The 21,305-nt window shown below is 43.9% G+C and overlaps 1 protein-coding gene across 1 annotated transcript in view; it reads left to right on the top strand.

Moving 5' to 3' along the window:
* emilin1a (elastin microfibril interfacer 1a) overlaps positions 1–20,055 on the top strand; it is a 28,686-nt gene extending 8,631 nt beyond the window's left edge. Inside the window, exons 2-12 of the mRNA XM_069657576.1 lie at positions 7,132–7,248; positions 9,198–9,403; positions 10,459–10,558; positions 10,675–10,783; positions 10,878–11,063; positions 12,283–13,560; positions 15,563–15,977; positions 16,338–16,463; positions 16,588–16,605; positions 16,703–16,837; positions 18,320–20,055. Coding sequence (XP_069513677.1) covers positions 7,132–7,248; positions 9,198–9,403; positions 10,459–10,558; positions 10,675–10,783; positions 10,878–11,063; positions 12,283–13,560; positions 15,563–15,977; positions 16,338–16,463; positions 16,588–16,605; positions 16,703–16,837; positions 18,320–18,639 — 3,010 coding nt within the window. The 3' untranslated portion in view covers positions 18,640–20,055. The remainder of the gene's footprint in view (positions 1–7,131; positions 7,249–9,197; positions 9,404–10,458; positions 10,559–10,674; positions 10,784–10,877; positions 11,064–12,282; positions 13,561–15,562; positions 15,978–16,337; positions 16,464–16,587; positions 16,606–16,702; positions 16,838–18,319) is intronic.
* The last annotated feature ends 1,250 nt before the right edge of the window (positions 20,056–21,305 follow it).

Raw genomic sequence — 21,305 nt, 5'->3', positions numbered from 1 at the left:
TCTCAGGCTCAACTCAGCTAATGACAACAAAACATGTGTTTCCCAAATACATATGTATATTAAAAAAAGACAACATTGTATGTAACCGTTTAACTGGTAGTAATAACCGGTTAACATTCTTAACAGTTAACCGGTTAAAGTGCACATCCCTAGTGTGTTAATGTGTGTGTGAAAGGATGAATGTGACATGTAGTGTAAAAGCACATTGAGTGGTTGGAAGACAAGAAAAGCACGATATAAGCAAAGTCCTTTCACCATTTACTGGTAGCTCTCCCTCCCTTCTTGTGGTTTTAAAGTAGCGATAGACCGATATGGTTTTTTCAGGGCCGATACCGATACCGATTATTAGTAATCAAGGAGGCCGATAACCGATATTTGGAGCCGATATTCATTTGCAGTAAAAGTGAAAATATTGGCGTCAAAATTTTGAATAATACAAACTCCAACATTTTGTTTAAATGCCTTTAAGCGTATGTTTATTAAACAAACAAACAAAAAGCGCAGGGAGTTCCCAGGGTCAGCAGCATCTCTTATAAAGTTAACTGAAAATTTAAATAAATAAATAACTTCCTGAAGTTTTATTAAGTAAATAAAACAAAGTTAAATAAAATTTGCAAAGAAATGAACTCTTATCAGCCGTCAGATTATAAAATAAAAAAAAATAAAAAAAGGCAGATGCCGATATGCGTCAATATGCCGAATATCGGCCCCGATAATCGGCCTATCCCTATTTTAAAGTCATCTGATCAATCTGTTTACATATTCTGTAGGAGCTGGACTCTTTGTCTGCAGCGTTTTCCTGTGATGTTTATATTGATGAGGAAACATGGAGATTAGCTGCTGAAAATGCTGGAACCAAACGCAAACACACACACAGTTTCAAAGTGCATAAATAAGTACTTATGTTCTCAATATTTGTGTGTGTTTTCGTTTTTCAGTGTCCGTGCCTGGCTGTGTTAATCTCTAATGACTGAATGAATGCATGTGTTGTGTGTTTGTCTTTAAATGTAAACGAAAAGTTGCCAAATGTGGTTATTAAACTTTCATATGAGCTATTTCTCTGCAGCCATTTTGATTAATGGCTCTTTATTGGATTACTGTTAGAAAGTCTTAACTTCACAGTGAGAGAGCGAGGGGAGTGGAAGGTTTCAGCCATGCAACAGGAAACAGGCATGCAGGCACACATGCATGGGCGCATACAACTAATACACTGTACACTCTTTTGTGAAGGGCGTCCGCCCAAGCACGAGCATACACACACTCTTTCACTGCTACGCTAACACTTAGTCATCCTGACTCAAGTATAAAGACTTCTCTTATGTGTTTCAGTGGAGTGAGAAACCCATGCTGGAAAGATGGAAAACACACCAGCAGGGAGGGCGCTGTGCACAGTACGTGTGGGTGTGTGGAAGCTGCAGAGACGGAGAGATTTGTATGTTTGCATATGTTAGTGCGAGTGTGTGTACGCGTCCACATCTGTGTCTGCTCACAAGTGAAAAGAAGAGTGATGGTTATGTTTATTTATGAGACCCAGCGTCTGTTCTCCATCAGGGGTGATGGTGCGTGAACGTTGCCAACTTCATGCTTTATCTGCTGCGTCTGTGACCCTGAGAGTCAGTAAGTCAGGATAATAGATTGGCAGAGCTGGCCCACTGAATCACAGTGACTAAAAGCAACACAGTGGGACTATACGTGGGGGAAGAGACGGAGCTGTTTTTGATTTATCACCACTGTCTCATTTTACACGTTCCCCATGCCTTCTGTGCCGGTCCAACTCCTGATGGAGATGTTACGTTGTTGTTCAAGAACTTTCAGTCCAACGTACACATGAGAACAACGAGCCACATCACAAAATAACCCATCACAGGGCTTAATGAAATAAGCATCACTGTGAAGAACCGCAAGACTCTGGAGACACATGAGGGGAGAGACAGCTGTGTTTGGATGGACTTGCGTTGGCTGATGCTAGATGAATGGTGGTAGTTCCACTGGATCACCAGCACTCAAAGCTCTGATAGAAACACTAAAGGCAATGTCACAATACACAGAATAGAAAATTGTAATACAAGCATGTGTATAAATAGACGAGCCCGTATGGATTACCCTGACAAGCCACAAATCTTTGGGAACGGCGTTACAGAAGTCTTCAGATGTAAGAACACTGGTTGACTTCAGCTCGGTGCTGATGACTCCAGGCTGAACTGATCCCTCCACCATGACTATTTATTTGTGGTCAGTGTAGAGCAACATGATATCCTGTGAATGTACAAAATGAGAACATTTCTCAAAAGTATCTTCACAAGCTAATAATGTGCAATGCAGTGAAACTTGTTCCTTTTTATCCTTAATTATTTCATCCAAATGATCAACAATGTACTTACAAACATACTTTTTTGGGGCTAAAATCTGATACCGACTTATATTCTTCCATCCATTATCTTTACCGCTAATTCTGTTCAGGGCCGCGGGGGGCTGGAGCTGATCCCAGCTGTCACTGAGCGAGAGGTGGGGTCCCCTGGACTGGTCGCCAGTCAATCACAGGGGTGACACATAAGCCCTTTTTACACTGCCAGTTCAAGGCGGGATTATTACGCCTCTGTTACGTCTTACGTTTTCTATGTATGCGTTGGAGGAAGTCTGTGTAAACAGCAGAGCCGGCAGGGCGGAAGAGCGCAGTGTGTGTGTATTTGAAGCACGTGCTGTTTGTTTACACCTTGCGCACATTTGCAGAACGCTCTTTAAAAACGCACACTGGGGTGGCTTTACGTCGGCATTGCGTGGTCCAATGTAAAAGGTGGCATGAGGCAGACCCGCAGTGTAAAAAGACTGTGTGAGGAAGCCGCAGTACCTGGAGGGAACCCACGCATGCACGGGGAGAACATGCAAACTCCACACAGAAAGGCCCACTATGTCCGAACCGGGATTCAAACCAAGCAACAGCACTAACTACTGCACCACCGTGCAGCCCCCAGAATCTCTTTATCGTTTTATTTTTTATTCCTCCATTGTTTGTAACCTGACTGTGACTGTGACTGATCTATTCCTTTCACCTTCAAACTAATATTTTTCTTCATTGTAGGGTAGAATCAATGACTTTACATATAGATGGACGACGCGTCTCCATCTGCTCTCATTGTACAGAATTGATACCAAAATAGCCGCCATGATAGGCGCTGCCATCTTGCGATGGTGATGTCATTTGGAGCCAGAGTCTGCGCAGTAGAGATCGGCGGGTGGCGCCGCCGTAGCCACTTCTGCTAACCGCAACACACCCTTATCTTACCGAAAAAACAGCAAAGATCCCGCACGCCCGTTACGTTTCCTCTCACCGTTCGTCCTCTACTCTGCTAATCAGGAACAGATCGGCTGCAGGAGCCGTATTGGTCAACAGAGCTGTCAATCATCCTTTTTACAGCATCAAATAACGAATTGAAAATAAACTTGTCAGAAAAATGAACACTTGGACGTAAATCAGCATGATAAGAACTAACTATAATGAAAGAAACCATGTTTGAGAAACGTTTATTTGGCGTGTATTTTGATTTTATAGTTTGACTCATGTCCCATCTATTAACATGGAGGAGGCGGGCTTTATGACCTATACTGCAGCCAGTCAGCAGGGGGCGATAGAGAGGGTTTGGCTTCACTTTAAGGGAGCTGTCATGTCGTCCAGCTTTTTATACAGTCTATGGGTAGAATATATCTGTATGGCTAAACACCACAAGCTATAATAGAGGAAATATGTTCATTAATATGTCTGTAATTGAGGTCAACCAACCCTTTGAATATTCCTGGTGATTCTTTCCCACGTACAGTAGCAACAGGAACAGGAGGTCACGAGGAAGAGGTCATCAGGGGCAGGGGAGGCTTGAAACATGATAAACTCTTTCTGTCAGTCAGACCAGCGCTGGAATGAAGGGGAGGATTGCGGTATAAGGGGGAACAGGGGAGAGGTGTAGTCGCACAGAGGACGAGACGAAAACAAGCTGAAGGGATAAGAAGGAGATACTAAACAGAGATGGACACGGACGGAGAGGGATGAATCAAAAGAGACAGCAAGAGTGAGATGGAAAGAAGGAATTCCACACAGGCGAGGAGGGCCAAAAAAGGAAAGCGACGTGAAGAGCAAGAGAAGGAGTGACAGACATAAAAGACATAGACAGACAGACTGCTGATTGACTTCTCACCATGAAGGAAGTCCTTGTATGCTCAGACTTTTATCTGTAAACCCTCCGTAGCTCCTCTCAGATGAATGCAAGAGTGACACTAATTGGCCATAATAACCACCGCAGGAACAGCAGTGGATGAGGATTCTGGGTAATAGGAAAATGATGATAGAAAGCAACTGAGGGACGTCTGTGTCTTAAATCTATCTGCGGTGGTCGCGATGAAAGATATCTAAGGGTCAAGGAGGTCAGAGGGGATAAGGACAAATTGAGAAGCATGTAGACGTGGGGGAGTATGTGGGAGAGCGTGTCTCGTGTAATTCAGTCCCTTTGAATTTTAGTGATTAGAGTATGAGGACAATTTACTTCCTGGGTTATTTTCTACTTGAGTTAAGGTTTAAGATAGGATTAAGTTTAAACCTGTACATTAACCTTAAAGCTGCTATAATCAATGTTTTTTGTCAACAAGGGTTTAAATGTATCATAAAAAGTTGCTCCTACTTCAGGCTTCTGTTATCAAGCTCCAAAAAACTCCACTGTACGTCAACAGATCATTTCTACAGGGACAGACAGGGTAAGAGACGAGCTGCTAGCACGTTAAGCAGCTACAGCCGAGATAGTTCTCAAAGGATTTGGTGGAGGGCAAAAAAGGGGACTTCAAAGGAAAGAATATTCCACTTCTATCTGCCAAACGGCCAGAAACACGACTCCATATAACTGCTAATGTTGTTCAGTGAGTCTGGATGTATAAAACAGCAACACATTCGCTACTTGTGCCAAACGCACAAAGAATTAGCGGAGCAGCGCTACACTTTTCTCTCCGTGTATCGGTTTTCCAGCTGCGCAGAGACTTTAAGATGAGCTATCGGCGCGCTCAAGCGTCCAGTGTTGTTTGAAGGGCCGTTTTTCAAAGGCGGCTTTCATTAGCTGAAAAAAGATCACAGAAGACAAATCAGCTATCAGGAGAGCCAAAGTCAAACGAGTGACGATGAAACATTTAGTTGGCTCACAAAGGGTTTTCTCAGGAGCTGGAAAACACATACACTGCAATCATTTTCTAAAGCAGAGCTGTGTTTCTTCAAATGTTGAAGGTTAAAACCCAGCTAGTCTTTTAGTCCTTTTGCTCAGCTTTACTAAACTCAGTCCTGACTCTACTTCTCGCTGTTGTTGTTAAATCCCTCCCCTTTAGCTTCGCACTGGGCTGCACGGTGGTGCAGTGGTTAGTGCTGTCATCTTGCGGCTAGAAGGTTCCTTGTTCGAACCCCGGTTGGGACGAAGTGGGTCTTTCTGTGTGTTCTCCTTTCTGATTGCATGCTCTCCCCATGCATGCGTGGGTTCCCGCCGGGTACTTAGGCTTCCTCCCAGAGTCCAAAGACATGCTCACTGGGGCCTCAAAACTGCCCGTGGGTGTGAGTGTGAAAGTTGTCTGTCTTGATAGCCGCTTTCCCACTGGTCAAAAACCAGCTATCATCTGGCTTTTTCGGGAAACAATCTGCATTCAGACTCGGGTCAAATGACTCTGCTGTAGACCCGGGTAATTATCACCTCGGCTCCGATCGGCATTGATGGGAACACAAAACCTGTGTCCACACGCTAATCTCCGCAACTTTTCTGGCACGATGCTATGCTCCGTCGGTAACTTCTGCGACTCCGCGTCATCTCAGCTACAAATTCCGCCCGTCTCCGTCCGAGCAGCGCTCGAACATCGTTCCAAATTTGTCGGCGCCGAGTTTAATAAACAGACTGAATAAGTAATAGATACAATAAAGACCTAACCACTGTAACATCGTCACTGTTTACTAACCCTGTTTGGGGCGAGTTTGTGACGTCAGACGGTGACGCAGCAGAAAAGAGACCGAAAGGAGTATACTTCACTGGCAATGGGAAAAAAGACAATCGGCATCTATAAACGGGTCTTCCCTGGTCTGAAAAACCTGCATCAACATGCTAAATTTAGGTGGGAAAGGGGTATAAAAGTCAGCCCTGTGATTGACTGGCGATCAGTCCAGGGTGTACCCCGACTCTCGCCCAATGACAGTCGGGATAGGCTCCCGCGACCTTGAACAGGATACGCAGTATAGATAATGGATGGATGGATAGCTTAGGACTAATGGGGGAAACATAAATAGGAATTTTATGCTAAAAAGACGATAACTTTGGTAAATACCCAATCCATTTAGCTAATTACTAACCTATAATCACCATAGTAATTACAGATACCAATATCTTTTCAATGTGCATATGCACAGGTGAAAACTCTAGTGAGAAAGACTTGAAACAACTGCTCTATGCTTTAAAACAGACTGATAAGATTGATATCAATCCTCAGCAAAGAATCATATTTCCCAAAATATTCAACTTATTAATGTATCTCAGCGGCCTATTCCAGATACACGCCTTTATTACATTTCCTGTAAGCTTTTTAACAATCTGAAGATTGATATGGAGTTGCACAAATCCGAAGGCAAGACATTTTGATCTCAGCGTCATATTGTTCGTGGAATGAATGTAAGATGTTCTCATGGATATGCAGTATAAACCCTACGAGGCCATGTGAGCGAGTGTGTGTGTCTTTCTGTGGGTTGGTTGGTGTTGAGTTTGGGAGGCATACAATGGTTGCCATTGTTGAAATCATGCAGTTATCCTGAACTGATCTGACATTTATGCAAGGGAACAATTTCTCTTGAAAGTTGTACAGAAAAATAATCAGTCCAGGGTTTGAGATATGTATCTCAGACCTCGCAGCGGAGCCAAACATTCAACAAGTGACATGAATTTAGATTCTTATTTTCAGAAGTCTTTCTTCTCTTCGCCTGGAGACAAAGAGCAGCAGCGGACTGTAAACTGAGTGTGTAAGAAGCCTGCTGTGTTTGTGTCAACGCCTGACTCCGAACTTACTGCAAACTGCCAGTCATCACAAAGTCATTCATCAGTCACTTCCTGCTTGTGTGTGTCATTTTTACAGGAACTGGTGCGCTTATGTGGTGACACGCACGGTTAGCTGTGTGATGGAGGATGGAGTGGAGACGTACATCAAACCAGACTATCAACGCTGCACCTGGGGCCAGTGTCCTCGAGTTGCGTGAGTATCCGTCTCATCTTTGGGATTTTCTGTCTCCTCTGATGCTTCAATTTAGTCACTCCAACTTCCTGTCCTTGGATTCCACAGACGTTCGTATCCTCTATCCATCCTTTCCTGTCTTTAGATATGGAATGTAAAAGGCTGCTTTCATTGTCTGTCTGTTTTATATCAGGGGAGTCTGGTCCGGTTGTGGCATGTGTGCAGACAGAGCATCACTACAACCCACTATTCTGCTGTTTTAAAACACCCACACATCACTGTGGTGGTGATTCACTTTGCCTGGCACAGACCTGAGGATATTTGATGTTACAACTGTTGGATTGCGGTTGAATATCTTTTCCAAATGTGGATGTTATGCTCGCAAAACAGCATCAATCAAGCGCTCCTGATGTTTTACCTCTTTTGAAGCTCTCACCGGTTTTGACCCTGGCCTGGCTGTTTGATCCCCGTGCCTGCCAGGGGCCTTGGCCTAAACCTGGGCTATGCTAAGAATGAAGCCGACAGGGGTTCCAGGCACCGCAGTCTAGTCTCCTGTCCTGTAAAAACAATCTCTTCTTCTTACTCCGTCTTTCTTTCTTTTATGACTCTCCTCCCTTCTTACATTTTCCCTAACTCGACACACTCCTCCTCCAGCCATCTCTGCGAGCCTTGTTTTTGTTTTTCCTCCGAGAGTACGTCGGATTCCTTTTTCTCACGCTCTCGAAAAGCGGGGAGCTGGAGGATGAAGTCTTTTCTATGGCACAGAAAAAGGCCTCAGCGATACCTACCGTGATGTTTGCGGGCTGGCAAAAAGCAGCGCGACGTGCAGAACTTTCACAGTCAGGGCTTGTTAATGTGCCTGTGACGCTGCCGTAAATCTTTACTGAGACTTCCGGCCTATTCTGGTCTATTTATTGCAGCTACCGTAACAGTGAGTCTTTTCATTTGCAGAGCATTATGACACATTCATCATAAAACCGCACATATAGTATATCCATTGGAATAATCTGCAGTCAGGACATTAAGATAAATGCAGTGGATGTCTTTTGGAATATGGGAAAGGAATAACATTTTGAGTTCCAAAGCCCTCCATCATCAGCAGATGGTTTCAGCCATTTACAGGCATCTAATGACTCAGTGCACATAAATATAAACAGTGCACAGCAGTCATGAGTTCATGGGTCCTTCACTGGGCAATCTCAGATCCCATCAGCTATAGTCTGAGACGATACAGCCCATGGGGACACCGGTGAACGTGCTGGGCGGTAAGCGATTAATCGACTTCCAGTCAAGACTTCCTTTTCCGCGTGCTGCATTGTTACAGAAACAGAAACTTGTGATTGACTTGTTATTAACGGGTCTTACCTTTGCCCAAATTTCAACATCGTGATGCAGATTTGTAAGAAGTAAAAATTCAAGCTTTGTCAGGTCTGTCCTCAAGAGGAGAAGAAAACTTAAAATGCTCGTTTGTTGGACGGAGGTCGGAGCGATCTGATGCATTCGAGGAAGTCGGGAAATCTGAACGGCTTTCGTGACACAGCGTCAAGGGAATTAATCTCAAGTTCAATTTTAAATCTAGAACAGATTGTTAGCTGTTAGCATGCAGATGTCTGTTTATAGATATTAATAAGAAGCTAGATCGTCGTCAGATCACGCTGATGGGAGCCGGGATGGCATTACGGCGGATTACGTTCCGCCTGCTTTTCCTGTCCTTACGGACTGTTTTTCCTGCGTACGCCGCAGCCTGCCGATTCGTGATTGGTCAATATTACTCGGACTACAAGCGTAGTTCAAACGGAAACCAGAACACTTGCCTTCCTGGAAATCTGTAAATAGAGATTATTCACTGGGTAATAAGGTTCACGCCTCTCTGTGTCTCTGTGTCTCTATGTCAGCTTTCAAGTCCTATCACGTCAGAACAAATAAAACTACATGACGTATTTAATCTGAAAGTCCCATTTCCTCCTCAGCTACCGGACATACAGAAGGCCGAGGTACAAGGTAGCTTACAAAATGGTGACAGAAATGGAGTGGAAGTGTTGTCACGGTTACTCTGGGGAAGACTGCCAAGATGGGCAGAGGGGAGCCGCAGACACTCAGGTCAATGGAGGGCGACCCCGCGTCACGCAGACGGGCTACAACAATGGCGGCGGGCAGAGAGGAGAAGGTCGAGATGGTAAGAAGGCTCTATGAAATGTTTTGATGCGTTTTAGGGTTTTTACATATCCCACTGTGAATCTTTATAGTTTATTAATAAATGAACGCAAAACTACCAAAACTAATAAACGTATAAAACTTTAATATAGCAGGTTTCGTAGGTCCTCCTAACTTGTAGGTTGCTGATGAAGTTTGGCCCTTACACATACCTGTACATGTCCCATACTTTGAGTTTGTATATTGCCAGCAGTAAACAAAGACTCTATATAAAAAGTGGACCCTGCCACTGTGACGTACCGATTGGTCTGTGGATTACCATTTGAAGCCCAATCTTGGTATTTTGGAGACAGAAGTGACCGTATTTGAACGAAAGGTTGCATGCTGTTTGACAAGCCAACATGGCACCAACTTGTTAATCACAAGGCAGCCATGCTGTACAGCAATCTATATTACTCTACGTGGGACAAACTTACCACCACGCGGTATTGAAGAAGACTTGAAACACGCAATTTAGACCATAAACTCATGAGGAGGATGTTTTTTGATCCAACAAGACCAGGTCAAAACATAGCATGTGGCTGACCGCATCAGGTCAATGTGCGCTTTTGTGGGCAATGTACTGTCCTTATGAGGCCGATGACAACGTGTTTGAAAGCAGGTGTGCGCTGCGGATGAGCCGCGGAGGAGCAGCCCCGCCTACTCCCGAACAAACCTGTATAGACAGAGAGTCGCGGCAGTGGAGGTCCAATATGCTCCATGATCCATCATTGCCATGTCGCAACTCTCTCTCTCTACGGTTGTGAAAGTACCGTCACTCACTCACTCAGTCAGTCAGTCAATCAGTCACATACAGACCCCTGTGTAGGGCTGACCCTGGCGGTCAGCCAATAAATCAAGTGAATAGTGGGGTCATTTTCTCACACACTTTTATTCAATTAGAGCCTCAGCTTTTGCTTCATTTTCCAACCCAGAGGCCAGGTCCACTTCTTACATACAGTCCTTGGCAATAAATAAAATTAAAATATATAAAATTAAACACAAAAATTGTCCTTCTTTGCTTGTCTTTGTCTCCAGGTGACACTGAGAGGATCAGACAGCTGGAGGAAACAATCCGCGGCATGAGCAAAGACCTCAACAACATGCAGACCACCATTCACGGCATTAACCAGAGGCTGTACGTGAATGTCGTTTTCAGTAACGTTTTCAGTCTTTCGTGATGATGTTGATGTTATAATTATCTATCAGGTTCGTCTTTTTAACAAAATAACCTTTGACCCTTCTCCTGCGTAGGCCTGGTCTGAACGGGGCCATTGTCCCTGCTGATTCAGCTCAGCCACACATGAAGGAAACCATCAACAGCATCCAGACCAAGCTGGACCATCTGTACAACCAGACACAGGTTAACATCATGCGTTTGTTTTCACAGCCTTTATGTTTAGAATTCAAATGCAAGGATAGAGCGTTTTACTGTAAGTGGACATTTTCTTGTTCAGGTCCATGACCAGACCCTGCTGAACATCAACAACCACCTTGTGAATGGAGGGGGCAATGAACTGGACGGAGTGGCCAGAGGAGGAGGAGGAGGAGGAGGACACGGGGGGAACCAGCTGAATACTCTGAAGGAAGAGATACTGACGGAGCTGGAGAGGAGGGTGTCTTTGTCCTGCTCCTCCTGCCAGGTAAAGCTCAGTATGTTTAAATCAGATCTGCGAGCCTCAGGCACAAACATGACTCTCCTTTGTTCTCGCTATATAAGGATGTCATCATATGTCATTTCTAGTTGCGGTTTGCGTAGCTGTAAAATGGATTTTCTTTGCTCCGTGTGGAATTCTGTAAGTGATTTCCGCCGCCCAAAGCAGAGAGAAAAATATGAACCACCTGCAGACAGCTATGCAGAAAACTGCATTCCAATATAAACCGCTACATCAACACAGAATAAAAAGGCTACATGCCTCCTATGGTCCAAACACTATTATCCAGCCGTTTGGAAGAAATGAAGGATTGAACATAAGAGCAACAATTTCTGTATGAATTTAGTTTTTATTTGCTGTTTAACCACAATCTTCGTCCCCTGGGCACATATACCCCTCTGCCCCGTTTACTCACAGTTGTATTGCAGTATTTATAAAGTAAATATAAGAGCTGAAGAGATCCTGTATCATCCCTTTTGTAAATCTTTCCTTTGTATTATTGGAAGGTATCAAGTGGAACTGAAACATATTGATATATCTTTGAATGTATTTGCTTCACATGTAGAGGGAAATATACAAATTACTTTCAAAAGAAATAATGCAGAAACATCACAAAACATTCAAAACGCACTGATATCACGCATTGACTACTGCAGCTCCCTACTGGCAGGCCTTCCTGCATGCACATTCAAAGCTCTGCAGCGCGACTTCAATCAACCCAAAACAGCACACGTCACTCCACTGCTCATATCCCTCCGCTGGCTCTCAGTTGCCGCTCGCATCAAATTCAAACCCTGTCGCTCGTTTACAAAACAGCAACAAAAACGGCTCCTGCCTAGCTGAATGCCCTCATCCAGGTCTACACTCCGTCCCGCCCGCTACGCTCTGCCAATGAAAGGCGCCTGGTGCTCCCATCACAACAGGGCCCTGAGTCGCTAACTAGACTCTCCTCCTCAGTCGTCCCCAGGTGGTGGAACGAGCTACCAAACTCCATTCGGTCCGCAGAGTCCCTTTCACCTTTAAGAAGCTAAAGACCCCGCTCTTTCATGAACTGTGCACTGCCTGTTGGCACCAATGTCCGGTCTTACTTGAAGCTGCTTACTGACTTTGTTCCGTCCTGTCTTGATCGTTGCTTGTGTCGTTTTAACTCTCAGATGTATGTCGCTTTGGACAAACGTAACATTCGTGTAATCCCTCTTTCTGTTAGGCAGGTGTGGAGGACCTGAGGCGCCAGCAGCAAGAGGACAGGGAGCGCATCCAAGCCCTGGAGAAGCTGCTCAGCTCCATGGACCAGCACCTGAGGCAGAGCCTAGACATCTCCCGCAGCGAGACCGAACGCTCCCGGGCCTGCTGCAACACCGTCACTAAGCTGGAGAAGAGGCTGTCTGACGTGGAGGTCCGAGTCACCTCCACATCTAACAAATGCGACACTATTAAAGGGCGGCTGGATAAAGAGCTAGCCGGGACAGGCGGAGGAAAGGGAAGAGTGACGGAGGACAGGTTGAATGGCCGACTGAGAGAATTGGAGAAGAGGGTGAATAGCACGGTGAGGAAGACAGAGCAGAGGTGTACTAACACCGGGAACAATTTGAAGGACAGCGTCCAGAGAGACGTCACACAGCTGCGCAACATGGTCCTCAGTCGGCTGGACGACCACAGCTTCAAGATTGGCAAGATAGAGCTGGATGTGTCTGTTCTGGGAGATACAGTCACCGACCACAGCCGGCGGTTAAGTCAGTTAGAGAACATAACAACCTTCCTGGACAGAAGGCTAACATCGACTGCAAACATGTGCAATGAGACCTGCGGGCCGAACGGAAGAGGCCGTAAGACTGATGACACTGTGAAAACCCTGCAGTGGAGAGTTGTGTCCAACGAAGAGGAGATTCAGAAATTTAACACGAGGTTAAAAGATTTGTCTGTTTCTGGAGACTCGCTGGTCGACAGAGTGATCGACTTAACAAACGATGTCAAAAAGATAAAAGATTTCACAGGGGAGAACGGGGAGAATTTCAACCGCATTGCCACAGAGGTTGAAACGTTGGGCCGTGACTTAGAGGACTGTTCCATTTGCAGCAGCGTAGAGGACGACTTGCGCTCGCTCACCAACTCCACCAACGTCGGCCTCGGCAAGTGCCAGACTGAACTGACAGATCTGCGGAGAAAGGTCGAGTCAGGAGAATCTGCCTGTTCTCAGGTGTGCTCCAACCTGCAGGAGGAGGTAGGACGGCTCAGAGAGGAGGTGGAGGAGTGCACCGGGCAGTGTAAAGTCAACATAAATGACATAAAGAAGCGCCTGGACGGTCATGGCGTCCACACCGGAAGGTTAGGAGGGGATCTGAAGTCTATCCAAGGAGAGCTGGCTAAGGTCGTTGTCACATTCAACTCCATCAATGACACGCTGAAGGGCCTGGGAAGGACTGTGCAGAGGCACGGGAACACCCTCACTGACCTGACCAACAGCAAGGATAACATCATGTCTGAGGTAAGAGAGCACGATAGCCACACCCCTTAAACTTTGCAAGATTTCCTTTTAAGATTTTTCTCACGAGGCCCAGAGAGCGAGTGCTAATTTGTATTTTTCAGTTAGCATAGTTAGCTGTTCAATCATATTGGTCTTTCAATAGAGCATGTATGAACTGAACAAAACTCTATTCAGAACATTTTTTACCTGAAACTGATACCAGACTATTTAGTTCTTTTGAGGAACATGATGGCTTCACGGGGGATCACCAAAGTCAGTAGGATTCATCCCCATGGTGCCGTGAACACCTGTGCAAAATTTCATGGGAATCAATCCAGTAGTTGTTGATATAATTCACTGTGTGTCAAAGTGGTGGACTGACGGACCACAGTGCATAAAGCCAAGCTGCTATTATGTTTAAAAAAGCTGAAATTAGAGAAAATAATTAGCTTTGGATAATGTTTCATGATGTCAGAAACCTCCTGTGGTGTTCGTTTCTACCCCCTCACTTTGGAGTTCCCTGTCACGGTTTGAGGTTTAACCAAAAAGGTGGAGAACCCAGGTGCAGACTATATGATTTATTAAATAAAACAAAATCCAAAATGGCGGAGCAAAATGAAAGTACAATCAAAAAGAGAAAAAGGCAAACTCCAAAACACTTACTCAGGGGAGGCACGAAGATGATCCAAAGTAGACACACGAGGAACAAATTCACAGCAGGAAGGTCACGGACAAAGACTCAAATGAACTGGCACAGAAGGGTAGGAACACAGAGATACACACAGGGTAATCAGGGACAGGTGAGACTAATTAACACAGGTGAACACAATGAGGGCAGGGCACACAATCGGAAAGGCGGGAAACAGAACAAAGGAAGGAAGTAAAACAAGACATGACATACAAGGGGCAAGAACTACAAAATAAAACAGGAAACTCTAGAAACCAAACTCAGGACTGACAGGACTACAAAGTAAAACAGGAAATCCTCTAAATGAAAAGCAACATAACTAAACTAGAATGACTCATGACAGTTACCAGTCTGTTTTAACTGCTCTCACATTAACACAAAAAACATTAATCATCACCAAATTTTATTGAATACCTTTTTATGCTGTAATTAATGTCTCAGACTAGAGGTTAACATGAATAACTGCAGTGAATATATAAAGAATAGACATTTAAAATGTATTCCAAATCTATCAATGTTGTCTTCCATGTCTGAGACATCCTCCTCCATCTCTTCTTCTGGTTCAAAACTGGTTCAGTCTGAAATGTGTGGTTCATGAGGGGCTATATGTGGGTGTGAAAGTGGATGTTTTCCATCTGATGGATGAACATAATCTCGTGTTACACATTCATTTCCTTTGGCGGTCACAGGTGCTACAAAGCTAAACTAAACTACTCAAAATTTAATGAAAGTGGTGATCAGCAATTTTATATGTTCAAATGCCTCGTGTGGAGGATATCGTAAGACCTCGAGGCAATCAAATGTAAAACACAATATTTATGATTGATGAAAGTTGTAAAACGGTCAGATTTGACCCGAACACCTTTCATCCTGTGGCCTCTTTTGGGCTCCCAAGCCCCAGGTTGAGAAGCACTGTACCGTGATACAAAGAACCCTCCCCTCAGAACTGAGCAGAAGATCAAACAATGATTACGATAACAAGAACGGTGATTGAACGCTGATGTGAGTTTGTTGTTCTATTAAACTGTACATACTGAAACATAATTTTTCTTCACGGACTTCATTGTCAGTCAAACATGCCCCATGATTATCTTGGCAGCAGTGTTTTCACATAATATTATTATAGTTAGAAAAATATTTGAGCTATATTATAAACATTTGAGTTCTTGACAGACACGGTTTAGATTATATGCTTACATATTTTTGTGTGTACAAGATACCATGTGAAAATAAATGAGAGCAAAGGTGGGAAAAAAAGTATATTTATATAACAACCTTTTCAGAAGGAACTCTTCCAACATACACACATTAACGAGTCTCTACGTTCTCTAAAAGGTGGACGATTTGCAGAAGGAGCTGACGGAGCACGTGGATGATTCAAAGATTAGATTCGGCAGTCTGGGCAAAGAGATCCAGGTTATAAGGAGCAACTTTGTGACGGAGGTTGGGGAGTGCCGGCGCTCCAGCGATGGCCTGGACCGAAGACTCTCCAAGCTGGAGGGAGTGTGCGGACGCTTCGACTCTTTTTCAGACAGCCTGGAGAGGATCAAAGAGGGTCTGAACAGACACGTGTCTGGGCTGTGGAGCTGCGTTAATGGACTCAATGTCACGGTAACTTCTCAAGGAGATCTTATCGACAATATCCAGAACGTACAGCTGGTGAACGTCCACTCGGACATACACAGACTGAACTCTTCAGTGGTGGACTTGGCCAAGGAGTTCCACAGTTTCATGGAGCAGGACTTCATGGGTGAGTCGCAGAGGACGGAGGGCATGGGATCTGACTTTTGGATAAGAGATAGCTCTCAGACGAAAGGGAGGCAAGGTCAGGGTGAAGGAAAAATAGACCAAAGAAAGAATCCAGGCTGTAGTTCTGAGAAGCACTCACTTAAAGAGCCTATAAAGTCTGCAATCCTTCTCCAAAAGGAGTTTAAGTAAACATGAGGGTGAACGGCGCATCTCGAGTCACACCAGATTAGATGTTTTTGCTTTCTTGGCTTACTGTGCGTGTTTTTTAGAATCTCCCAAGAGAGCCTATTACTGGTAAAGAGGATCTTCAGGAGTGTGTTTTCCAGCTGTGAAGTCTCATTAAATATGATTCTGGATCCAGGTCCACCTGGTCTTACGGGCCCCCGCGGAGACAGAGGCGAGCGCGGACCCCCGGGACTTCTTGGACCGCAAGGGAGGGTGGGACCTCCAGGCAGAGAGGGCAGGCAGGGAGTGGCTGGACCCCCAGGTAAAGACAGTGTTTAATATTAATAACTCTATCTCAGATCTTTCTTTAACTACATCTGCTGTCTGCTTTCATTAGAATAATAATAAACTGTTGTATAATTTTTGCCCTTCATCTTATTTTTCAGGTCTCAGAGGCGAACAGGGTACGTGTTCTTACTAAACGGCAGGTCAAATCGCTCCATTACCCTTTGATCTTTATGTCATATTAACTTCTACTTTTCACCTCTCCTCCACGATCAGGTCCTGCAGGGTCTGACGCCCACGTGCCGCGCCTCTCCTTCTCTGCTGCACTGACTCGCCCGATGAGAAGCGCAGGAACGATAGTGTTCAACAATGTCTTTGTCAACGAGAATAACGTCTACAACCCCAAAACAGGTGAGTTTATATCAGCTGCAGTCATTTGAATAGAGCTCTGCCAAGACCGACACTCTCTTTTTGTACATCATCAGAGTTAACCCTTATTTTTTTTAGATTTAGTCACATCATACTCATGTTTTTTGTTATTATTAATTAGTTGTATTTTTTTCTTGGTAGAGGGCAGGTATCAGGCCTGTGAACGCCTTTTGCATTTGACACAGAATATGCATTAGCTATTGCCAGTAGCAGTCAACTTAAAGGGATAGTTTGGATTTTTGGACACCAAGCTATTAGCTCACTCAGCAGGTCCTGTGGTCGGAGCTCTGTCTGGTTCTGAACATAGAATAAGTAGTTCCGGTGAGATGCCAGGGTCATGACACCAAAAAGTTTTACCCTACAAAAACAGGCAATGCTGATCCATTTTCAACACAAAATCATCGTCCTAGGATTTCATATACTGTGCTGTTCTTTTGGCACTATTTTCTCTCCTGACAAATCCAGTATCATTACGCCTGCGGCAGGCCGGTTCGATCAGCTGTTTCGAAGAGAACACGCTGGAATTGGTAACGTGAGATGAAGTTTGTTGTCACAGAGGAAAGTACATGTCTAAATGGTGCCAATTTGTGATTTACCTGGCTGTAGTAATAAAGAAAAATTCCACCGAACGTATTTCCAGGTTTTCCTGACACTGATAGAGCCCTTAGAGGTCCCGTTGGATCTGTTGTTAAAGATAAATCTTCCTCATCACTTTCAAAGTCCAACATGTTTACTTCAACGATGACGCGAATCAGTCAGAATCAACGTGAAACAGCTACTAGGTCGGCTTACCTGAGAAACCGGCCTGCAGCAGGCGTAGTGATACTGGATTTGCCAGGAGAGAAAATAGTGCCAAAAAAAGGGCGCAGTATATGAAATCCTAGGACCATGATTTTGTGTTGAAATGGATCACCATTGCCTGTGTGATGTTTTTGTTGGGTAAAACTTGGTGTCATGACCCTGGCATCTCACTGGAGCTACTTATTCTATGTTCAGAACCGGACAGAACTACAACGACGGGACTCGCTGAGTGAGCTAATAGCTTTGCATCCACCACACTACTAGGGAGTATTTCATACAACTTGGTTTCCAAAAATCAGAACGATCACTTTAACACTTATTATAAATATAATGCTTTATGAGTTATTTCTCTGCCTAACTTGAAAAGCTTGTCGAGCTGCGTCAATCACAAGCATTGTGGTAAAACAGCATCCCCATTCTTAGTCCCGCCTACAAAGCTCTGATTGGTTAACTTTGTAAATGGGCACAAGACCAGGCCAGTGTATATAAAGGATGTGAGCACCACAATAATAATTCCTCTCACCTGTATTTTTTTGTCGTCATAGCAGAAATTATGAATATTTCATAGATGGAGACAATAGGCATGTTTTTAGTTTGACCTCCCCCTTAAAGTAAGGTTGTATCCATACTTAATTCTTGTTGTGACCATCCTCCATCCTCCAGGTTACTTCACAGCTCCTGTGAGTGGGAAGTACTTCTTCAGCGGCATCCTTACAGGCCACAAGAACATGAAGATCGAGGCAGTGCTGTCCAAGTCCAACACAGGCGTGGTGCGAGTGGACTCAGCCGGGTATCAGCCTGAAGGCCTGGAGAAGCCCATGGCGGAGGCAAAACAAATCCCTGGAGCTCTGGCCGTCTTCAACATCATCCTGCCCATGGAGGCGGGGGACACTGTGTGTATCGACCTTGTCACTGGCAAACTGGCCTACTCGTCTGAACCCTTGACCCTCTTCAGTGGGATGCTGCTGTACGAGACCGTATGATTGGATGAGGACTCGTTGTAATAAGTCTCTGGTGACACTTTCAGCATGTGAACATCTACTTTGTTTGCTGGACTGTGAGAGACGGAGCTGCCGACGGAACAGTCAGAGAGACTGAAATAACTGGACTGGATTCATTCAGCGAGGAGAGATATATTTTATATTTTACTTTATGTGCTAATAAGGAAGGGAAACAGCTCCTTTTCAACCACAGTAACATGTTTGCGTGTTTCACAGCTTTAAAGAAACAAATTCTGCAAAAAGCCATGCTGTTTTTTATTCTAGTACAAACGCCACTGCAGGTTTATCTAATAATTCCATATATCATGCTGTGCTCTAAACTTGAATTCTTGACTGATTAAACCATCCTTCAGATCTCTCTTGTGTTAACAAAAGGATATTCTGTGCTACGAAAAATGATTAAGGATGTGGGCTTTTAGTTTCTTTTGTGCGCTATCTACCCACAGCATATCGAGTGTTCAGAGGTTATTGCTCATTTTCTATTTCTGATGAAGTTTCATTTCTTCCTACTTTTGTTGTTCGTGCTTCTGTTTCACTTTGACCACCAAGCAAATTCCCAGAAACACAATTGCTGGATGCCAAAAAAAATAAATCCCAGCGATGCAGGGGTCACGGTCCAAACCACTCTGCTTTAGGAGAAGGAAACGCACAAATGAAGTCACTGACAGATCAGTCGAAAAAAACCACAGGATTTTATAAATCATACGACATCAAAATAATAAGACCATTTTAGGACATTAGCTATGCCCAGAATCACAAGGCAGGCTGGAGGATGGCCACGGGGAAGAATGGGGATTTTTTTCCTCTTCCCTAATATGGGACATCTAAACTTCATGGTGGATCAAGAACTTAAGTTTATAAACTCTTACTATCAGTCCATCGTACAATGGAATTTTTACTCAGAGCTAAAAATAGCCAATAATGAAGCTACACTTACCCCTTTTACATATCGCACCTCTCACATGAATACACACACCTCCTGCCTCTAGAAGTCTAATTAAAATGTCTCTATACGTGCATGATATCAAGCTTGTAGATTTTATTAAATGGATCTTAAAAGGAACATTGCACATTTTTTTTGCAGTGACGATACAGCAGATGGTCCTCATACTGCATTATATTTACATTATTGTGGAAGTAATACATGAATTTATACCAGCAAATGAAGGTTTCCTCACAATGCATAGGTGTTTAACACGTCTTTCCTCTGTGTTCAGTGTGGAACTGTATTTTATATGTTTTTATGCATTGTAGAACCTTGAAGGAATGTAAATATTTTTCAGCAGTTTTTCCTGTTTAAGATTTTTATGAGTTACCACTTCACCTTGCCAGGTACTGTATATGTTTTGTATGATTTGCCACAAGTATGCCTCAAATACAGAAACCAAGTTTTACACAGCCGCGTTTCAACAGTCTCACTTTTATCTGGATTGTGTTCCTTCATGAAATGAGCGAGCATGTGCCAGTTTGTAGCCACTGTTTAGCCTGCTTTTGGACTTGCACTTATTTAAACTGGCACTTTTTGGCTTTCACAAATACACACAGCTGTGTTGACTTTTGTTCCTGGCTCCTACTTAAACCTCTCTCGGCTCTTATCTTCCTGGGTTAAAATTAACTGAAGACGTCAAGGAACAAGTTGAAATCTCCATATCTTATGCTGCACTGCAGTGACACCTTGTGTTCAGTATCATTACCCTCTTAGCTGTGTAGTTGCTGTTGAAGAACCTTCAAGACTTATCTGAAGGAAAAAGTACATCCATTCTTTGTGCATTCATTACTTATCAATGGAGATTGCAGGTCTCATTTTAAGCCATTCTGCAATCAATAGCTGTCCTTCCACTGTCACTCAAACAAACAAAGTCTTCTCCAAGACTGTGTAAGATGATCTAAGCACTGGCGGTCAAGGGCAAAGAAGCGGTAATTCTACCTAGGGTACTTAAGAATGTAAGGATGCATGGTAAGATGGGATGTAATGTACCATGTTCACGCTAGTAGTTTTGTGTGGATCCCGGGGGGACCAGCAATCTAAGGGGCTGAAAGGGGTTAAAAAAGAATAATAATTAAATAATAATAATAATACAACCTAAGGGAACTCACTTCTTATTGATGTTGGAATGTTAAGTTTCAGGATTAAAGTGTGGCAAGTATTAAGCAAGTAAGTAAGTGATTACTTTATACATTTTAAATGTATCTACTCTATTTTTATCGTGCAGTTTAGTTGGATTATCAAAATATGATGTGCGAAACGGTAAAGTACATGTTTCCTCGCTGCACACATGTTTGGAGCCGTTAGCGTCATATTTACGGATTTACCAACAGTACTTGAAAGCAGCATCAGACACCGCCAAAGCTCAGTGGGTCCTTCCTGGGATTTTCACGCGTTCCGTTGCCATGGAGCTGAGTTTGTTTCCTTCCCCTGGCTCACACAAAGTGAAAAGTTGTGCTTTGAAAAAAAGTTAAAGCGACTGTGAAGAAACTCGGGATATATGTGACTGTCCTCGCTATCTAAGCGTGATGTGAATGTAAACAACAAAGTGCAAGGACTTCAATGTTTCCCAGACCGGTAACGTAAGGAGCGCGTGCCAAACAAGGAAACGGCTAGCTAACGGTATCCCTTCAACCGAGGTGTGCAGGTGGGTAAAAATGAT

Source organism: Semicossyphus pulcher, unplaced genomic scaffold (genome assembly GCF_022749685.1).
Source record: "Semicossyphus pulcher isolate SPU_LCO1_2020_fin unplaced genomic scaffold, fSemPul1.0.p SCAF_11, whole genome shotgun sequence".
Taxonomy (NCBI): Eukaryota; Metazoa; Chordata; class Actinopteri; order Labriformes; family Labridae; genus Semicossyphus; species Semicossyphus pulcher.
The sequence above is the reverse complement of the archived record's forward strand: the minus strand, read 5'-3'. Positions and strand labels throughout refer to the sequence as shown.